At 35.0% G+C, this 22,553-nt stretch overlaps 1 protein-coding gene across 18 annotated transcripts in view; it reads left to right on the top strand.

Moving 5' to 3' along the window:
• NAALADL2 (N-acetylated alpha-linked acidic dipeptidase like 2) overlaps positions 1-22,067 on the top strand; it is a 1,331,477-nt gene extending 1,309,410 nt beyond the window's left edge. For all 18 annotated transcript variants that reach the window (XM_042998927.1, XM_042998921.1, XM_042998913.1 and 15 more), the window contains one exon: positions 20,512-22,067. In XM_042998927.1, the coding sequence (XP_042854861.1) occupies positions 20,512-20,710 (199 nt within the window). In that variant the 3' untranslated portion in view covers positions 20,711-22,067. The remainder of the gene's footprint in view (positions 1-20,511) is intronic.
• The last annotated feature ends 486 nt before the right edge of the window (positions 22,068-22,553 follow it).

Genomic DNA, 22,553 nt, shown 5'->3' with positions numbered 1-22,553 from the left:
TACCTTCTCTTCCCCTCTTCTAGGGGCGGGATTCACTGTGGGGTGGTGTGGCCCTTCTGGGCTACTTGCACACTGCCAGGCTTGTGGTGCTAGGGATCTGGCGTATTAGCTGGGGTGGATCGGCAAGGTGCACAGGGGTGGGAGAGGCAGGCTCAGCTACCTTATCCTTCAGTGATCCACTTCGGGATGGGCCCTGCGGCACTGGGAGGGAGTCAGACCCACCGCTGGAGGGATGGATCCGCAGAAGCACAGCGTTGGGTGTTTGCGCGGTGCAAGCAAGTTCCCTGGCAGGAACTGGTTCCCTTTGGGATTTTGGCTGGAGGATGGGCAAGGGAGATGGCAATGGCGAGCACCTTAGTTCCTCGCCAAGCTGAGCTCTGTTGTCCAGGGCTCAACAACTCTCCCTTCCGTTGTCCTCCAGCCTTCCCGCTCTCTGAGCAGAGCTGTTAACTTATAACCTTCCAGATGTTAAGTCCTGCTTGCTGTCTGAACACACTCCATCCTGCCCCTCTGCTTTTGCAAGCCAGACTCGGGGTCTCTGCTTGCCTCCCTCCCGCCAGTCCATGTAGAGTGCACCGCCTCTCCGCCCTTCCTACTCTCTTCCGTGGGCCTCTCGTCTGCGCTTGGCTCCAGAGAATCCATTCTGCTAGTCTTCTGGCAGTTTTCTGGGTTATTTAGACAAGTGTAGGTGGAATCTAAGTGATCAGCAGGACGCGGTGAGCCCAGCATCCTCCTACACCGCCATCTTCCTTCCTCTCACCCTAACATATTTTCATGCAAAGATGTCACAAAGGTCAACTGAGAAATAACATTGTGCCAGCATCATGGGGTCCCTGTAGGCTCGAAGAGCTACAGCAGTGTTGGGGCAGGACATTGCCACACCTGGAGTGTTAGTGAACAGTAGCCAGCAAATGCTCAAGTATTTTAAGTGAAATAGTACAGCTACTTCCAATGCTTTTGCTCGTCTCTTAATTATTCCTTACCATATAGATCTCTTTCTCCCTCCTTTCTGTTGAAGATAAAATGATGACCTTTCCAAACTTTGCCAAAGCTAATCTGATCACCTCTGGTTTCCATCCCTCCTTCTCCTCCCTCCTGGCTTTGATCCATCAGTTTTCTCAAAGCCTCTCACTCTTACATCCTGCACATTTATGATTACTCTTGTTGCTGCAGTGATGTGTAGGCCCTGATTTGAAAACATACTCCCAAAGCATACCTTAAAACCAAGAAAAAAATCCTCCAATCAACTCTTCTGCACTCTATGCTCTCCTCCGTTTATTAATACACTTCCTTAAACATCTGCTAGCATGTTGACTGTACCCCCATTTTTTCTTTAATCCTGCCACGTGGCTTCTCCCTCTGCAGCATTCTAATCTGTTATATCTTTCAAATCGCCAATACTTCCACTCAAAAAATGCAGTCTTTTTTCTTTTCTTTTTTTTTTTTTTTTTTTTTTTTTTGTTCAGTCCTTATTAGTTTGGATCTCTCTGTTGGTCTCTGTTGCAAATGATTTTCATCCTCAGTAGAGTAGACACAACTTTTAGTTGTCTCAGTTTTCCCATTATATCTACAATTGCTTTTTCTATCTGAGCAGATTTTTTTTCTTCAATTAACCTGTTGTATTCCCTTTACTAAGAAGCAGTTATCCAAAAGTTGATAGGTTAGATTTTTTCTCAATTTTACTTCAGGTAAATTCTTTGAAGAATTTTGTAAAATTTTATATTCCAAAATCTCTCAAGGATTAAAATCTCAGGTGATGTTTCTTTTTTATTCCTTTCTTTTCTTCTTCTATCAAAAGAAGCAGACATTTACTAGAGATACAATGTGTAAGAAGGTAATAGAGTCAGAGATTATGAAGCACATATCCAATGGTTTTATCCTTTTTTTTCTTGCTTGATTTAATTTTTTTAAATTTTTTATATCTTTTTAAAGTTTTATTTATTTATTTTTTTGAGAAAGAGAGAGTGTGAGTAAGAGAGGCACAGAGAGAGAGGATAGAGAGGGAATCCCAAGCAGGCTCCACACTGTCAGCACAGAGCCAGATATGGGGCTTGATCCCCTGAATAGTGAGATTATGACCTGAGCTGAAATCACAAGTCAGGCGTTTACCTGACTGAGCCACCCAGGAGCCCCTCTTCCTTGATTTTAGAACAATGTCCTTATTATGCTCTAAAAGTCCCTCCTGTTTAAAAACTATATTGTTACATTAGTAAAGACACAGATTTCAAGTGTTCAGAGTGATATGAGAAGTACTTAGTATCATTGATCAGCTCCTTTTTTTAGAAAACATTCTCAGTCAAGTACCTCTGCCCATCTAACTTGATTTTAAAAGGGAATCATTATCATAGCATAGGAAGGAAAATTTATTTGCTCTTTTTCTATTGATGAAGCTATAAATTATTGAGTTTGGGGTTTGCTGTACTCTGGCAAGTTGGCAAAAGTTCATTTTGTTGTTTCCTTTGGAAGTTTTTTCTATCAACCTGTCAGCCATTAGTTTCCAGTTTAGTACTTGTTGGAATATGTTTTTAATATAAGTTCAGAAACAGAGACAGATATTCAAATTAAAAACCCTTTCAATCATATACATGTCTAAATGATGGCTCTACTACTTAAGAGTAGTGTGGCATGGACCAAGCCAATCTTTGTGCCCATTTTCTTTCTTTATAAAATGGATATAATAATGGTACCTAATGCATTAACTTATTTTGAGGATTAAATTAATTAAAATATGCAAAATGCTTAGAATATTGCTAAGCAGATTGTAGGGAAAAGAAAAAAAAAATAACAAACCTTTCCTTTACCTTCCTAGGTTGTCTGATTAGCAAATTAGACTGACAAAAGACCAATTAATGAGAAAAAACCAAATAGACTTTATTAAGATGTGAAGTACACATGCACAAAAGAGAAACTCTTATGAGCTGAATAACTCAAAGGAGTGTTTAGAACTTGAGCTTATATAGAATCTTCACAAAGATTAATATATTTGTAGAGAAGTGGAAAGACCCCCCAGATAAAAGTGTTTTAGGCTTCCAAGGACAGCAAGCTATATAGGAAGGTAAATAAGGAGAGGGGACCAGAGATGACAAGGGTTGTTTTACCAAGGTTTGTTATGCACATTCCTCTTAGTACTGTCTCTGGGCTGGTAAGAGTCTAGATTCATCTCCAGTAATTAAAAGTTGAGAGAGGATAGAGAGCTTTTCTGTCTATGGTTTCTCAATTATTTTCAGCTCAAAATAATTCTTATTCCAAAGTGGCATGTTTCAGGGTGGTATATTCTGATCCCCTATAATCTTGTAAATGCTCAACAAATATTAGCAATTGCTATTATTACTGTTATTGATTTATGTAATCAAATTTATCCCATATCTCTTTGTCTACCTGTTGTTGACAACAGGAAACTCTATTCTCAAATTCTGCCTAAGGACAGGTAAGTATCCATCAATGAGTAACAAGGGAGTGTGATCAATGCTATGATAAAACCATTAGCCACATGCCATAGTTACACCAGGAAGAAATCAACAAAGTTTGCCTTGGGTTATGGGGAAAACATGAGTAGTTGGGCCCCTCTCTGAAATTCATCAAATTCATATTCTAGTTCATCCAGACCATAAGAAACCTATCCCTTCATTAAGACCTCTGATGTCAGTAGCTGTATGTCTTCCCATACTCCAAGTCAGAAAATATAAAACTTTTATTCATTAATTTACTATCATCCTTTAAAAATTACAAATACAAAAGAATCTGTGTTTTTATTAGTTTACCAATGGACCAACGTACATTTTCCATAATAGTTGAAAATAAAGTTAAGCAACACATGTTTACACACATGTATATGTGTTTGCGTGTGTGTGTGTCATCCCTATTTGGCTGTCTGATTATTCTGACCTGCATACAAGTTTTAAAGTAATCTTTCCTCTTTCAAATGTATTTACTGAAAGAAAAAAAATTCAGCACTAGGGAAGTAGAGTGGTATAACAAAAGTGAATGGGTATCATTTTTGATAGTTAAAGGTATGGTCAAATATAAGAAGGCAGATGGTATAATTGGTAAAGACTCTTGCATGGGATGATATATATCTTGGAGATTATATATATAATTTCCAAGGCCCTTACAGTAGCTTTTCTCTTGTTCCTTGAAAGTTCCATATGGATGAACTCTGAACTCTTTCCTGTGCAGGAGAAGTCATCTGGTGATCCCACAGCTCTATGATACCAAGGACAAAGTCAGATGACATTAAGGGGAGTTGGGGCGAGATATGCCCAAGGAAGAAAAATCCAGAAATGTCAAGCAACAGTGTACCATTTATAAAGGATTTATGGGTATATCAGGCACTAGTTAAGCACTTTACATGTTTTAGCACATTTAATTATTATAAAAATTCAAGATTATAAGTAATATATCCTATTTTCCCATTGAGGAAGAGGAGTTTCAGGGAAGTTAAATGCATTTAATGAGCTAGAGATCCTGGCACTAGGAAGTAGTGGTAATGGGTCAAGAAGCTTAGTGTTGTGGGAATGAGCATGGGTTTTAGACTCAGATGAACATGATTTCGATATTGACCATTTAGTATTTCTTTCAGAGTTTTCCATTTCTCCTCATTGTTGTAATTACTTTTTAGATGTGATTCATAGTTTCTTTTCAAACCTTACTCTTTTTCAATTATCCTTTCTCTCTCACTAAGGCAAAGATCAAAGTGGGTCCTTTACAGCACTGAGAATGTAAACTTAGGTATCCAGGTGAACCTCACACCACACAACCAAATAGGATGATGATAAGTAGTATAATTAGAATTTCTATAAAGAAAGTTGTATTTTGATGAAGCAAGTATAATGTAAGTTAAGATTTGGGGAAATGGAAAGAAGAGTGTAGTGATTTGAGAATAGGTAGCAAGACAGGCTCCTATGGAAATGTTCTACAGCCTATAAATGATGTATAGTTCTCTATTTTCACATAATTACTTTGGTGTACATCAAACAGTGTAATCAGCTCTTTACCTATTAGAACATAATACATTTGTTTAGTTGCATTATCTTTTGTTCTTACTGATTTGTGATACTAATAAATTTAGTATTTTACAGTATAACAAGAAGATTACTATTCAATTATATGATTTAGGAGGAGACATAAAATTTAGACTTTTTTCTTCCTAGTCCAGTGTTGGACAGATTACATACCCATCTCTCTCTTTCTCTCTTTCTCTGTATGCATATTTATATGTATATGTGTATATATACATATATTTATAAATATATATAAAAATCTATATACATATTTAACTTTATATATGCATATATTTATATATACACACATATGTGTATGTATACACATACCTAAAAAATGTATGGACAAGTGATAAATATGTAAATGGCAATAATGAAAAAGAAATGAATCCAAAACACTATCAGGCATAAGATCTTTTTGTGAATTGATACTTTATGTGGTAATGAAACCACAGGAGGGCAAAACTGGTATGGTTTATCTTCAAAGTCTTCATTTATTCAAAGCTGTTCAATGGTAGCAATAACAATTGTTATCATTGAACCTCATCTACATTTGGAGAGGGAATAACAATTTTCAAATCTCATTGAAAAGGAAAAGCAAAGTTGAGCTGGTTGTATGAAATCTCTTTTTTAAAAATGTAATATCAAAACTTTACAAGATTAAGACTATATATGATTAAAAATATTCAATGATGAGTATATCTATATCAGAATTATTTGATTTACTTTAAGAATTAAAATATCATTTTTTTTTCTTTTTTCATGGGTTTACCTGTCTTTGAGTTCAGCTGTTAAATAATCTTCATTATTTATGTATTTATTTATTTATTTATTTATTTAAGACAGAGAGAGACAGAGCATGAGCAGGGGAGGGACAGAAAGAGAGGGAGATACAGAATCTGAAGCAGGCTCCAGGCTCCGAGCTGTCAGCACAGAGCCTGACGGGGGGCTCTAACTCACAAACCATGAGACTGTGACCTGAGCCAAAGTTGGACACCTAACCTAGGTACCCCCTTCATCATTTTTAATAGATACAGAAGAGTTAGTGTTGAAGCTAATTACTGACTGCAAGTTCCCAGAATGTTTTGTTCTGATAAATAATTTTCTTTTTACTTTGCAATAAGTAATTTGAATTTCATAGTCAATTTTTGAAGGATTTTTAAAGGATAAAATATCTGAAATTTCAGTTAAAAATTAAAATCTAAATAAAATTAGATATGTACTTGTTTGAAATTTATATCCTCTTCCAATTATTTCTCAAATTAGCAGAAATTATATGCATATATTTACATTTATATTCCATTGGATTTTTGTAAGTTTTTCTAAAATAATGGAGAAAAAAGTATATCTATAGTATAGTTTAACTTCAAGCTAGTAGCCATTGTAGTAGTTATTGCTAGTTCGTCATAAAAATATATTCCTTGGAAAATATTGACATATAACTCTAATTATATAAGGTGAAGAATTTTATCAAATGTAATTAATGATGGAAAATAAAATAATATTAAGTTACATAATAGGCTATGATGTCCATTCAAATTTTTATCAGTCTATCACTCTTCAATATCTTTACAGTTTAGACAAATGATCTCCAACATCTCTAAATTGTCTCTTTATGAGGAAAGAAAGACAAAATATACAGAATTATTAGAAATTTATTTTCCAGGGGCACTTGGGTGGCTTGGTCAGTTAAGCATCCAACTCTGAATTTCGGCTCAGATCCTGATCTCAAGGTTCATAATACCGAGCCCCACATCCAGCTCTGTGCCAACAGCACAGATCCTGCTTTGGATTCTCTCTCTCTCTCTCTCTCTCTCTTTCTCTCTCTCTCTCTCGTGCATACACTCTCTCCCTCTCAAAGTAAATACAAACATATAAAAAGAAATTTATTTTTCATTTTAAGGTCTTTTGAGCAAGAAAAACTGGTAGAATTCTTGAACTTCAGAGTTTACTTTGTTTTCAATGTTAGCCACATATGCAGAAGACAAGAGCTCTGAAACTGTTCACTCTTTACTACTTTAAAACTCAAAAATCCTTTCAAAATTGAGACCACTTTTCTAATTCTTCCATATCTCACATAGTCCTTGGTACTTCATAAATACTTCATGAATGAGCTCTCAAGGTAATTTCTTTTCTTTGATCTCTGTCATCTTCTAATTTAAAATTCTTCCTAGATTTTCTTAGGTATTATGAAATTAGTATGATTGTTACCATGTTGTTTCCCCTGTTTCTATTGAAATGTAAATCTTCTTGGATCTGTTTTTTTTTAAGTGCTAAAAATACTAAAATTCTATAACCTAATCATCATGTATGACTTAATCATATTGTGTAATATATAAAATTGAACAATCCTCTTACAGATTGCCCAACATTTCCATACTTAAAAATTGTTTTTAATTTATTTTGAGAGACAGGAAGAATGCATGCACATGCATGAAAGGTGAGGGGCAGAGAGAGAGAGAGAGAAAGAATGAGAGAATCACAAGCAGACTCCACACTCAGCGCAGAGCCCAATGCAGGGAACTCAATCTCAGGACCTGTGATATAACCTGAGTTGAAATCAAGAGTCTGTTGTTTAACCAACTGAGACACACAGGTACCCTCATTTACATACTTTAAACACATTCTACTACTAATGGTCTTTGCCTTTGTATGGCTCAGAATTCACTTCATGATGTTTTCAGCATATTGGATTAATGTGTCTATCAGAACATTTATTAAGTATGGAAAAAGTTTCAACATGATTCATATACAATGTCCACTGCAAAGAACCAATTACTTTTTTCCTATTTTCAGCCACAGTTCCAATGAGTTCAGTTAAGAATTGTGTATATACATTTTTGCATATATTAAGTATTAGGATTTAAGAAAGAAGGTGGATATAGATTAATGTAACTGAACTCACCGAATAAATTCAATTATTTCAAAAACTAGTTATTTCAGGTAGTGAAAAAAGAGTTAATATCTGTGAAATAGTTATTTTAAAAAAAGCATAAATTCTAATTGTTTTCTTTAAATATAATTTAATTGGTTAATAACAAATTGGACTATTGCTTAAACAAATAGAGGCTCACAGTCTAGAGCCCCTAGTAAAGGAGAAATTTAGAAATTATTCAGTTAATTAAAATTCATAAATAGGAAAAATAGGGAATTTAGATTATACAATTTAGAAGGGAGTACTGGAGTTGACTCTACATTAAATAGCAAAACCAAATAATTATGACTTTCTCCCTTCATTGTGATAGCTTGGTTTATACATCCATTGATTGCTTCAAGACACCTATGTGTTATTACCAGGAGAATGGACTACATATTCTTAAATGAGGGAAGGTGTACAAATAAGAGTCTAAGTAATAACAGATCTCTTTTATTTGGGGCCCCAAGACAGCCACGAATCCATTGTCAACCAAGCACTTCAAGTCATGACCACCTGTCTATGAGAATTGGAACTCAAAATGATACCTATTTGCCTTCCTACTTAAAAAATTTTTTTTTAATGTTTATTTATTTTTGAGAAAGAGAGTGCAAGTGGGAGAGGGGCAGAGAAAGAGGGAGACACAGAATCTGAAGCAGGATCCAGGCTCTGAGCTATCAGCACAGAGCCCAACACGGGGCTTGAACCCATGAACCATGAGGTCATGACCTGAGCCAAAGTTGGACGCTTATCCAGTTGAGCCACCCAGGCACCCCTGCTTTCCTACTTTTTAAGAGTAAAGGTTTGATTACATACTGCCTAAAAGGTATATATCCTTTCATCTGACATAAAGCAGAACCAGTCAATGATCAAATGATTGAAAAGCAATTTATTTTAACTGAAATGTTTATCACAATCTTTTGATATAGGACAAAGCACTTTTTTTTTTTGAGTATTGTTCTAAGAGTTGAAATTCTAAATTTACTTTCTCATTGAAGCCACACTAAGGATGCATCATCTAAGATTTCCAGTTTGTCTCCTCATCTTTGAGCAGGAACTGGGCACTTGTAAAACAATCTGAGTACAGATTATTTTTTTCCTCCATTGTCACTATATTCTTCCCGTTCCCTCATTAATTTTTTTAGTTATCTGTCCACATATAATCCAACATTTTCATTTTATCAGTTAATACTTGTGAGTCTTTCCTTTCCAATGCATTCATTGGAAGAAACCTGTTTGGAAATAAAACAAGACCTCTTAGTAAATGTAAACTCACTGGAAGGAATTTTTAAGAATGTATGGGTATCACCGAAAAGACTTAAGTAAGGGAATAGGAAAAATGCAGGCTCCTCTAAGGTATCTTCAGACCCATTGCAGCTGAGTTTCTTCATCAGTTTTAAAATTGTCTCGGGTTATTCTTATACACATTCACTTTGATAACTGCAGTTGGAATATTATAGAGCACTTGTTAACTTTTAATATAAAGGGGCAAATGCTGTGCAGTAGAGCAGCAATCTAGAGGATAATTCCAAGAGAATTCTATTGGAATATACTTTCCCTTCCCATCACTAGTGTAATAGATATTTGTTGGGTTGATGTTTTGAAACTTATTACTGCTGCAGGGCATCTGGGTGGCTCAGTCAGTTGAATGTCCAACTCTTGATTTTGGCACAGGTCATTATCTCACTATCATGAGATTGAGCCCCACGTGGGGTTCTGTGTTGGACATGGAGCATGCTTAAGATTCTCTCTTTCTCTTCCTCTGCCCCTCATCTATCTGCTCATATGTGTGCATGCTCTCTCTCTCTCTAAAAAAAATAAAAATGTAAAAAAAAAATAAAATTTATTACTGCCTAATATCAGAACTTCCTTCCTATATGAAAGGAATTCCCTATGAGGTTGGTAAGAAGCAAGGCTAATCTCCCCCCAACAGAAGGTGAATGGATCCAGATATTTTGTTCCTGAGCTAGGGGACAGCCATGTGACCTAAGTCAGCCAATTGGATGATCTCTCCCGGGTCCTTAAATCTTAAATAAATGAGGCAACCATGACTAAGAGTGAAAATGAGTGCATCTTCTTTTTGAGTTCCCTAAGCAAATAGATATTTCTACTATTTATTCACAATCTGTATTTATTTTTTACAGTCAACTTCAACATAATAAAATTGCCTATGCAGTACTTACATTTTGAAAACAATTAATAGGACTGCAAAATTAGGTGATTTTAGTTTTCTTTAAGTTTGCATAGTAGATTGTATATGGATTGATTTGTTTGCAAATACAAACCACAGCATTTTATTTCCTTATACTAGCAAAAATAGTTAATATAGTAATACTCCAATAAATTGTGAACAAATTTACTCTGCTAAGGAACAACAGCAGAGTTCCTTTAAAACATTATTTTTGTCACATTTTTAGTAAGTTAATATATGTGACAATTCCATAAAATATGAAAGGTAATCCTTCTAGTTTTTGAGAGAAATTTTACATTAAAACATTCATTCCTTCATTAAGTACCTCCAACGTTTGTGATCAATGTTCATAGCTTCAATTGGTCACTCGCTCTGTACTTAGCTTTCCTTCTAGCTAAAGTTAAACACTTTAATGTTCTGTTAATTTCTAAGTGTTCAAATCATCTCAAATAAAATACTTGTTATTCAAGGAAAACCATGCATTTTTAACCTCAAGGTGATTATTTTCAGACTTCAACTAAATAAACTATCTAAATTTTCAGGTAAAAAGATATAAGTATTAAGGAAAATGTGTTTTTAATAACTATATAATTAATAAGTATTGTATATCTGCATACATTTGATGGAAAGTAGCATAAAACCCTACACAAAGTAGTAAAGTATCTTGACTCACATAATTGAAAGTCAAGAGGAAAAGCAAATTTTAGGTTGGTGGATTCATCATCTCCGTCATATGACCAGGGAATACATTTCTGTCTTCCAGTTCTACTTCCATGGTATCATATTAAAGCTGATTTTCCTCCTGTTGGAAAAAAGTGATGTACCATTTGCAGATTTCATATCCATAACCCGTCCTATTCAAAAGCAGAAAAGGGATTAACCTTCAGTGGTTCTCTCAAAAAGCCAGAAACTACGGCTCTTAGAATCCTGCAGAAAGTCTCCTTTCAAATATAACTGCCAACGTATGCCCACTGTTGAAATAATCCATTTGATTAAGGAATTACCTTATGCTGACTTGATTAGGACTGTGTTATCTAAATCAATATTATGACGATTAGAATCAGATGTATCAAATTAAACTGATACTATTAGGATCTACTTCTGGAGATTTTCCCGCAAACCATAAGATGTATGGTGAGCACTGCACAGAATATTTACAGAATTTGTACTATATGCCCATATGACATAGTTAGAGAAACAAGATACACAAAAACATTTATAACAAAGCAATGTTTTTCTCACAGTCTAATATACATATACATATGTATAAAATAAAGTGAAAAGTTTTGTAAAATATGAAATGAAATAATCTCATACCATATAATATTCTAAATGCATTATATAGACAATATATGAAAATAATAATTTATTCATTATGTGCTTAGCTTTTGACGTGGACTATGAACTCTTTTCTATCCCTGAGCACCTAACACACCAACTTACTCATATTAGATGTTTAATAAGGGCTGTTGAGTAGAATAAGCCAAAAGATCAATATTGGCTCAATTACCCACTTTGTTTAAATAGACACAACCTAAATTATAAACTTTTGCCTTTAGAATGAACTTTTCAAAACAAATAGTTCACATCCTTTTCATTACTGGATTAAAAAAACAAATGAAGAAAAACCTGAATTAGTTATTTTGTTTGGTTTTGTAGCCTCAGCCTTGCTGTTTACTAAAAGTAATGAGGGTAAGGAAAGAATAATGGAGGAAGGAAAAATGCAAATATTTGGAGCATAGATTAAAGGAAATGTATTGTTATGTTAATTGTCAAGTGCCTTTGGGGTAATCAAATGAAATTGTCTTTGGAAGGTAACAGATCACACCTGCTAATGATAGAAACTCAAATACTAAGAGAAAATGAGTTCCAAGTAAGTTAAGAAAGAAAAGTCATCTAAACATTGAGGTCTAAGTCATACATCCAGGTGAAGGTAAGATGGAGAGAAAAAAACAATGGTGAAATAAAACCAAGAAAATAATTACATGAGTGTGGGGAAAAGTGGTCAACTGTATCACCATCTTCTCCAAATTCTGAAATGTGCTAAGGACTGTGTTAATCTTTGTCTGATTTCTGGGCCCACTTTTGATTTAATGGGAAATTTTTGAGTGCAGAAATAGAATTTTTCTTCACTGATAAACCATCAAACACTGCTCCACTCAAGGGCATCTTCCTTGATTATCTTAAAAGATAGCCTCTTCTCAGGGAACTTCCCCTGAGAAATAATATAGTTGGATGGACTGAGAAGTCCTGAGACATAGAATACAGTAGTTAAGTGTTTCTGTTCTCTGCTCTCTTTTATATGTAATTGTAGTGCAAGCAGATGATCCACATTAAAACAAAACAAAACAAAACAAAACCCAGTATGCTATAACGATTAACTTATTTTTTGGTTTAATAGAAAAAAAAAAATCTCACCTGATACTCCTAACAGATTTTAAAACTTCAAATGAATGAACACAGATATCCTAACTTTGTAACGCACATGTCACGAGGATTGTTTGGCATGATTTTTCAAGTGTCTACCAAATTCAGCTAGTCACTTAAAGAACTGTCAAACCTACAGCATAGGTTGTACTCTGTCAATGCTGTTAAGAGGGAATAGAGAACTGATTCCTGTATTAACTTTTTCCTTCCCACAGGGAAGAAATACACTACAAATCATATCAATCATTTATTGCTCCGTTAAAAGTCACCCCAAAATTTAACAGCTTAAAACAACCATTTATTTTGTGTGTAAGTCTTCAGTATGGCCATCTAGGCTGGACTGAGCCTGGGTGATTCTTCTCATCTGGGCTGGGATGTGTACCTCTTGGCTGTGTTTATATATATAGCCAGTGCTTCTGTGGCCAACTTGGATGGAGACAAGCTAGAATAGGAAGCCTCACTCAGCTGAACAGGTCCTCTCTGCTCCATGTGTTCTCTTTTTTTCCAGCATGCTAACAGGATTGTTCACATGGTGGTTTGTCAGGGTTCCAGAGAGAGAGAGAGGGAGAGAGAGAGAGAGAGAGAGAGAGAGAGAGAGAAAGCATGCAAGATCTTCTGAGGCATAGGCTCACCACATATGCCACATTCTATTGGTCCAAGCAAATATTAAAGCCAAACCAGAATCAATAGGCAGGAAAATAGACTCCACTTCCTGATGGATTGGGGCTACATTCAAATTTGACGAGGCCTGCATAGAGGGAGGAGAATAATTACAGGCGTTTTTGTAAACCATCTACCACACATGTTATTTCAATCTCAATTGTCCGCAGAGTGAGTTTATGGCTTGACTATATCAGCAATGGTCTTAGTTCTCATTCTGCTTTTGCAAGTATAGACCAAATTCAGATTTACTTGAAAAGATAATTTGTATTATAAGTATTGCAGCCATGTATTTTGTGAATTCTCATGGACATAGTATCCAAGTCAAATGATCTTTCCTAATGTTGATGTAAATACAACAATCCCTGTTAACTATGGAGTACAGTTAGTATAATCCTTAAAAAGAATTAGCCACAGTTGTAAAAACGGAGCTGGCCTTTTGTCTCTGCAGGCAGCATGTACTTCCAATGAATTTTGAAAGACATGGTTTCTTATTTACTGTGATCTCATTTAGGAGTTTCTCAACATGAAGTATAATGAATGTTAATTCAAATTTAGGATGGGTGGCATCCTGCACCCATTTATGAATATAGGAAGGAACATTTGAAAGAGAGTCATCATTTCCATCATTAATTTGCTAATTCACACGCAAGGAAATGACTCATGAATACTTTAGCTCCCTTTGTTTCAAATTTCATTTTCTTCAGTTTTCCTTTGCCTTAGCTGAATGGAAAAGATTTGTCAGTTGAGTAAAGATGCTTCATCTCCTTCACCGATGCTTGCAGGAGTTATTAATTAGGTTTCTGAGTTTGGCACTGCTCTTTCCTGGTCACCGTGATGTGTCATTGAAACAGACCCATTAAAATGAATGATGTGTGTTGTAATTTCATTAGTGTCATCAATAATGTATTACACTTTCCTTTTAGTAGTCTCTTTGTGTTGTGTGTGGGTCAGGATGACTGTATGAATTACATTTATAAGATCCAAATTGTTACAGATGAGGGAAGATAGGCATGAGGGTGGAATTAATGTTATTTTAAACATGATAACTATGAAAATGATTTCAATTAAATAATATTTTAATTAGGTCTGATGTCTCTACATGCCATACTGAGATACATGTTGTGTGTATGCAAATAAGATGGTGATTTATTGAATTAATAGCACAGTCCATTCTCTCTACAAGGAAATTTTCTGAATTGGCCTAAAGGAGGTGTGTATAAGAGCAACAGTGATTCATTAAGGAATATAATTTCTTGTGGTCGTAAAGGGTAGACTTTTGACATGAAAACTCTTCAAGTGTATTTTCTTTCTTTCTATCCTATTTTCCTGCTAGAAATGTGCCTTTGACTGGCTATTTGCCAATTCCCAGTCTTCCCTAAGCTGAAAAATATGACCCATCAATGAGAAAGCAAGACATAGTTAAGTTCTCTGATATAGTATGTATCGTTGAAATCTTTTAACTCCATTTAACTGAGGTTCAATGCTGGTGACATAAATGGGAATACAAAGAGCTTTTGACTTAGAAGTTTCCATCAAAAGCACTCATCTAATTTGAAATATTTCCAAAGGCAAGAATCATTTTCATATTAAAAAATGTTACAGTAATTTTGTCCCCCAGGGATGATCCTAGGGAACTTAGAGTTAATGATTGAATATGTAAGAAAGTTCTTAGAACTAAGAAAGATATGGAAAAGTATGTGATGAAATGTAAAAACATGGCTGGGTTTTGATTTTTGTCTTCCATTAAAATATTAAAACTAAAATACTATGATGGTACTTTTTTGAAAAAGGGCTCCAAATATAGAAATTTATTTTATGTAAGCAGGAAGCTAAATGGTACACATTTAGTACACAAAAGAAAAATAGAAAAAGATGAACTACTTCTGGAAATCAGCACGAGAAATTATTCTTCTCATGAAAATTTAAAGAAGATATTTTTGTTATTCTTAATCTGTTTATAAGATAAAACAATCTATCCAGGTGAAAAAATTTCTATTATAATAAAGATCAACTAACTTAAGTTATATAAACAGCTCCCCAAAATGAAAGTTTTACATTATGATGAAAGAATCCTGTTTACTTATCTTCAAGTAGAATCTCAGTATCTGTAGTTTTATGCTGATTTGTATCCAATTTGGGTAGAAATGGATATGAGTGTTTATCTTACATAATAGCTTGCCACAGCTTACTACTTGAATCATGTAGCATATGGAAAATGTGTTTAGCTCCTTGTGGAATTTTGCAAACCAAAAAGGGTCCATTTCTATTCACATGGCTTGTTTACAGTCATTATAAACGTATTTTACTGTGTTGCTTACTACTTAGGAAAAACGAATGTTGGCACACTGTAGACTCCATTGCACTGGTCTTTAAGAAGTATATGTATTGCTTTCCAGTTTACAAAACAAAAAACAGTAATTATATTTCTTGTGCTTTAGACCTAAACATTCTTTTAAGGATGTGTTTTTATTCTTCTCCATTATCACTTTTCTAGATATTTTATAGTGGTTATGGCTAAAGTTGTACATATATATATTAGAGGCTGTGCTCATGTTTAAATGAATTGTCATTGAGGGATTAATCTTGTAACCTTTATGAGCATGTTTTATTAATACCTTATCATTAAATTTAATATTAATAGTATTTAACATTTAATAACCATAGAATGTATATGTAGAAATGTATTTGGTACCAGTGAGTTTTGAAAATGTGGAAAGGTCATTATACAGAACCAAAAGTATTAAACATGCTTCCCATAATATATTAATTGCACTCGTTCAACTCTTTTATGAGGCAGTTCTGGATAACAAAGATTATATTTTTGTTTGTCAGCATGCTTAGCAATATGCCTTCCAGGAATGGAAGTGTTTTTGGTACAGCTTTTGAAAATATCTATTGCACTCTTAGATTCTGAAAACACATTTGCCATGAAATGATTTATAATTAAACAGAAAATTGATAAAGTGGAAGGAGAGAATTTAAAATTGTAAATATTGTGATAGATGATTAAATATTTGTATTATACTAATTTAGTAATTCTTATTGGTAAAGCAGTATAATTTATGTCTAAAGAAGTACTTTTTAAATGATTGAATAATTAAGATATATTTGAACTGTTTTTATCCTCAAAAGATCTTAATTTTTAAATCATTTTCCTTTATCACATATATATGTGTGTGTGTGTGTGTGTGTGTGTGTGTGTGTGTGTGTGCGCGTGTGTGTTTATTTGTTTCAATGGCTCACTATGAATTTAAATATGTTTGACAGGTATCTTGACTCTAAAAACCCACACTTTTTTAAAAAAATGGCAATTGACGGGCACCCGGATGGCCCAGTAAGTTAAGCATTTGATTCTTGATCTCCACTCAGGTCATGATCTCAGGATTTGTGAGTTCAAGCCCCATGTTGGGCTCCTTTCTGAGCTCAAAGGCTGCTTAGGATTTTTTCTCTCCCTCTCTCTGACCCTCTCCTGACCTCTCTCTCTCTCTCTCTCTCTCTCTCTCTCTCTCAAAATAAATAAATAAAGTTTAACAAAAAAAAGCAACTGAGAAAGAGTATGTAAAAATGAAAAAAGTAATTTTTGTATAGGTTGTGCCATGTAGGAGAATACATGTGACTATCTGAGGCTGTTTTATCTCCATTTGGAAAAATTCCATGGTTGTATCAAGGTTCCTCTGTATTACTTGGTTTATTTTATTTACCTCCCTTGAGTGATGTAAAACTAATAAAACTAATATTTAGGGAAATTGTCATTAGGTATTTCACTAACTCTAACTACTTTAAGTTATTTTGATATAATCAACACTTTTACAAGTCAAAGCATGTATGAATGGATTCTGTATGTATGTACATGTATTATTGCTTGCATGATTATGTTAGCATGGTTGAATGGTTTCTTCTGACAGTCTCTTTCATTTTATAAATGCTATGGGAATGGCAGAAGGGAAATCTCTGTTACAAAGAGTGTTCTAATTCTGGAAATAGATCCAAATTTTTCTCAGAGTACAGTTTATGGCCAGAGAATTGCACATGACCCACTGGCCACTCCATTTGGAAGATATTTTTTTCCTCCCATATTCAGGGACTATATGTTTCTTAATACAAATTTATGCCTGAATTCAAGAATATCTGGAATCTAGGAAGTACCTTTCTTTCACTGCTCTATTTTTTTTTTTTAATTTTTTTTCAACGTTTTTTATTTATTTTTGGGACAGAGAGAGACAGAGCATGAACGGGGGAGGGGCAGAGAGAGAGGGAGACACAGAATCGGAAACAGGCTCCAGGCTCCAAGCCATCAGCCCAGAGCCCGACGCGGGGCTCGAACTCACGGACCGCGAGATCATGACCTGGCTGAAGTCGGACGCTTAACCGACTGCGCCACCCAGGCGCCCCTCACTGCTCTATTTAATTCATACAATACCAAGTTTACTCATAGGCACAAAATTCAAGGATTTTGGATTGGATTATTAGGGATAGTTCTCACTTTGAATGATCTGTTTTGAAAAATTCATTGAAATAGGCTCTTCCGTTTAAGGATCTTCTGCCCCACTGCCACGCAATATGTAGTTATTGTCAGCTTAAAATTTTCTACAAATACAGAAATTTAAGACAGTTGTATTCTTAAATAGTTAATACTTAAAATGCAAATTAAACTGGATTGATGTAATTTATACCAATATTATTGAGGATCTACTCAGTTCCTATCACTACCCTAAGCCGATAAAAATTTAAGTAAATTAAATGACCATGACTGAAGATCTTCTGTGTTCACAACACTAAATCAGACCTGATAAAAAACATATTTCCCAACCCTGATGTGGAAAGCAAGGATGTCATAGCATATCCTTGAAATATAGGGTGCAGGGTCCCATGGCAGAGAAGAGACACTGAAAAGGTGGGGAAGTCAATATTAGAGAGGACTTGGACATACAAGGAAAAGAGATGATCTGCAGGGTTCTGGCATGAAGGGTCGTGTAGATTCGATACACCACAGAGTGCAATGTGAGAAGTTCAGGAGAGGCTGAGGTACAGGAATTTTGATGAGACAGGAACCAATAATCCAGAACTCTGTATAAATGGACGTTAGTGCTAGGGAAAGTATAAACTAATTAAATCTGCACTGTGGCCCTCACTTTGTCTCTCAAAATTAACTCTCAGTGTGTAACTCACAACAGTGTCCCCTTTCGTGTGGACTAAGTGCTTCTCCAGACTTTATATTATAATGTGATCATTTGAAAATCAAATCTACCTTTCGCTGTTTTTGTTTTTTTTTTTAATGCCTGGAGGTAAAAATGTGATTTTCTTAGCCTGGTATGGAAGGGCCTCTAGGGTGGCCAGACCTTGCTGTCCAGCTCTTCTCCTAAAGCTGCCGACTCTGGCCTTGAACACTGGTCATACAGAAACACCGGCATTGATCCACTGGGCGTACCAAGCCGTTTTTTAAGCGTGTACCTTTGTGTATACCATCCCTCCTGCATAGGGTGCTGTCTCTGCTTTCTACCATGTTGTAACTGTTGATTCAACATGAAATTCAAATATTCTCTATTATGAACTTTTTTCTGACCTTTTTCCACGATAATCCTTCATCTTGTATCACTACCCCTTCTATTTCTAATCTGACAATTAGACAAGTGTATTTTAATTATTTATATCTGCCTCTCTTATTTGACTATGGAATTTCAGCTACTTTGGACTGGGAGTAAGTCACATGATCTAATAATCCACAGTTTTCTGCCAAAATGCATCTCTTTATATCTGTCAATGATAAAAGGGACCACTTGAGATTTGCCCAAGGCCAAATTCTTCTTTCTAAGAAATTTGAATACATTTCACGGCCACATTGTATTATATACCCCACACTTATGAGAAGACAGTATTATAAATATCAAATATACACAAAAGAAGAGAAAATAGTATAACATATCCCATTATCCATTTTCAACATTAGTAACTAATGGTTACGCTTATCCCCCTCTATACTATCTATGGCTCTAGTCTCCTTTTTCCCCTCAAATATTTCTAAGCAAAATCTTAGACATGATAACCTTTCCTTTGCAAATATTGCTGTATCTATTTCTAAAAAATAAGGACACTTTTTGAAAGCATTCTGATGATGCCATCATTACACCTAAAATATTAACAATTCCTTAATATTAACAAATCTTCTATTAGTATTGAATTATGTACTGCTTCTTATTTTTTAAACAATTTGGGTAAAAACCTGGGAGAGTCTACTTTATGACTGGTTGACAGGTTTCTTTTGGTCTAAAGCAATATTCTCAATCAGGGGAAATTTTGCCCTGTAAGGGATAATTTTGGCAGTCCAGAGACATTTTTGGTTTTCACAGCTGCCATGGGCTGAAGGTTTGTATCCTCTCAAAATATAGGGGTTAAACACTTAACCCCAGTGTGATGGTGTTTGTAGGTGGGGCCTTTGGGAGCTGATTACATTAGATTAGTTCATGCAGGAGGCCTTCCTGATGGGGCAAATGCCCTTATAAAAAGAGAAGACACAGGATGTCTATGTGTGTGCATGCACGAAGGAAGTCCAGATGAGAATGTAAACAGGAAGAGGACTCTAGCCAAGAACCCGACCATGCTGGCACCTCCATCTCAGACTTAAAGCCTCAGAATCATGATAGATAAATAAACCTTTGTTATTCAAGCCACTCAGTGTATGGTATTCCATTACAGCAGCCCAGACTGATGGAGGCAAGTAAAAGACAGTGGTACTGGTATCTGGTGGGCAGAGACCGGGGATACTGCTAACCATCCTGCCATGCACAGAACAGCTGCACAATAAAGAATGATCCAGCCCCAGATGTCAATAGCGCAGGAATGAGGTTTAGTCCAGAGGTTTTTCTGTCACCTATTTTTTTAATTTCAGTTTGCTTATTGAATATACTGGATCATTTGTCCTATAGAGTTCTCCCCACCATTTGTATTTGCTAATGACACATTGTCATCTCATTTAACATATTTCTCTGTCTCTCTTGTATTTATTAGCAATTAGATTTAGAAGCTTCATCAGATTCAGATTCTTTTTTTTTTTAGCAAAACTACTTTATTTTGTTTCATAGATAGTACTGTATATTGCCATGAGGGAGCTATATAATGTCTAATTATCCCTCATCACTATGGGAAATTTGATCAACGTCTATATCCATTAATTCATTAGCAGTTGGAGACAATATTGTATTTTTATAATTTCTTCATTTACAACAAATGTCACTGTTTCTTGGAAATTTTTATTATGATGTTTGATATGAAAATAGCATTGTGCATGAAGCATTTACACATTCTGTATTTGTTTTTAGAAATATCCTGTACCACCTTGATGGGAAGACAAGCCAGTTTTCAATACTCCTGGAGGCTTGGGAGCACTGCAAGTTACTTGCATCAAATGAGACCATTCAGGAAGCCCTGTCAGAGGTGTTGAACAGCATTAATTCAGCTCAGGTTTACTTTAAAGCAGGACTTGATGTGTTCGACAGTGTCTTGGTTGGAAAGAACTGAGAAAACTCGCAGCATTTTAAGAAGTTTGTTTACAATTCCTCAAGCAAAAGCTCTAACCTAACCAGATTTTCTGACATTGAAGACTTTCCCCCCAATGACTTTTTTACAATTCCAAAGCTATTATTACGTTGTATTTTTAAATGTACATATAAAAGAGCATTTTGCACATTTAATATTTTCTTATATCTACATCTCTGAATATGTAAAAGCAAGTTATTGAAATAATACCTAAGGTTTATCTATTAAAAAGAAATCTGCTGTATTTTTATATATATGAAATATTTGGGGGGCAAAGTTCCAAGAAGTTCTGGACAATCTTCAATTCTAGGGATAAACCATGTAGGAACAGAAGTTATTCCCTATGTTACAGCTATTAATGACCTAGTTTCTGTAATAGAAATGGAAAGTTGATATGGTTTCAGATTAACTTCACTAGTAAGTATTCAATATGAAGAATTCAAGTATTCCGACTGAATGATTGGTCGACCAAAACCACTTTGAATGTTTCTATTTTATGAAATGAAGTGCCTGTTCATAATACAACTAGATGTAGTAATACACTGGTTATGAAATTGTATTTTTTTAAGTATTAATGAAAAAAAGAGCCATAAACATTCCAGGGGAAAATCTCAAAGTAGCTGCACAGAGCAATTTAAATGCAAATTTTTTCCTAACAACTTATAAGGTGACTAGCTTTGAAACCCCTAATTTGCCTCAGTAGATTTTGTAAAAATTACAGGAGTGATATATGTCTTATGAGGGAGAAAATATTTCTTATTTCTTCTGTTCGTTCTGTAGGAAGCACTGAAACCTAGCTACTCTGAAATGAAAGCATTTTGCATTGTTCTTCCTACCTGTATCTCTTCTGAAACTCCTTCCTGGAAGGCAGTTTTAACAGAATACCATGTAATTTCCACAGGAAAATAGCAAAGTTTTCTTTGAAAACCCAAACTATCTTAAAAAAACACCAAACTGCTGTTTCTGCCACTGACACAAAGGACTCACAATGAAAGAAATAGCTGTTTGATCAATGAAAAACTTCTTAATTCTGTGAAGAAACTTTTGATATTTTTCCTTCTTTATCCTTCATTGTGACTAAGATGCAAAAGTAGAAAATATTCATGCTTCTAATTTTATGCAGAAAATACAGTGTTACTACAAGAGTGTGTCTTTCCCACACTTCGATTCTTCTCTCATGTGGAAAATGAAGTTTTTCATGTTGACACTGTCATGGAATGGCCCTAGCATCCACATTCCCCAAAAGCCTACAATTCTTTCTATTGGATGACGGTTTAAACTGTGAGCTTCTCTTTAGAAATGTTCTTCTGGTATTGAATAAAGCGATACCTCCTAGGAAGCATATCCTCAGCATATTTTATGTGAACTGTCTGTACCTAACACTGCACTCAAACACACTTCCCATTTAGATACAAGACAGAACAAGATTCCAGACAATGCTTGTATGTCTAAGTCTCCGATGTTTATGGATAAGCATAAACCTACTCTTCATTTCAAAGAAAGCGACAGTTGAGGGGAAAGAATTAATCAGTATTGATTAATTGATTTATAGGGGTCAGCTGTTGCTATCATAAGTAATGTGTATAAGCTCAAGGCAAAGAGGAGAATTGATGTAATTAGCTAGATAATTCAAGCAGAAATCCATTTTCATATGAATTGCCTGTGTGAGCATATTTTTAAATGACAAATGAAACTACCTTACAATGTTTTTTTTTTTTTTTAAACCAATGTACTTGCTTGAAAATATTTCTCATGTTGAAGAGTATCTACAGGGAAAGGTTCCAAGGAGCAGTCACCCGTGAGCCTCAGCATCAGCTCCCTCTCT

The sequence above is a fragment of the Panthera tigris genome, chromosome C2 (assembly GCF_018350195.1).
Source record: "Panthera tigris isolate Pti1 chromosome C2, P.tigris_Pti1_mat1.1, whole genome shotgun sequence".
NCBI classification, from domain to species: Eukaryota; Metazoa; Chordata; class Mammalia; order Carnivora; family Felidae; genus Panthera; species Panthera tigris.
The sequence above is the reverse complement of the archived record's forward strand: the minus strand, read 5'-3'. Positions and strand labels throughout refer to the sequence as shown.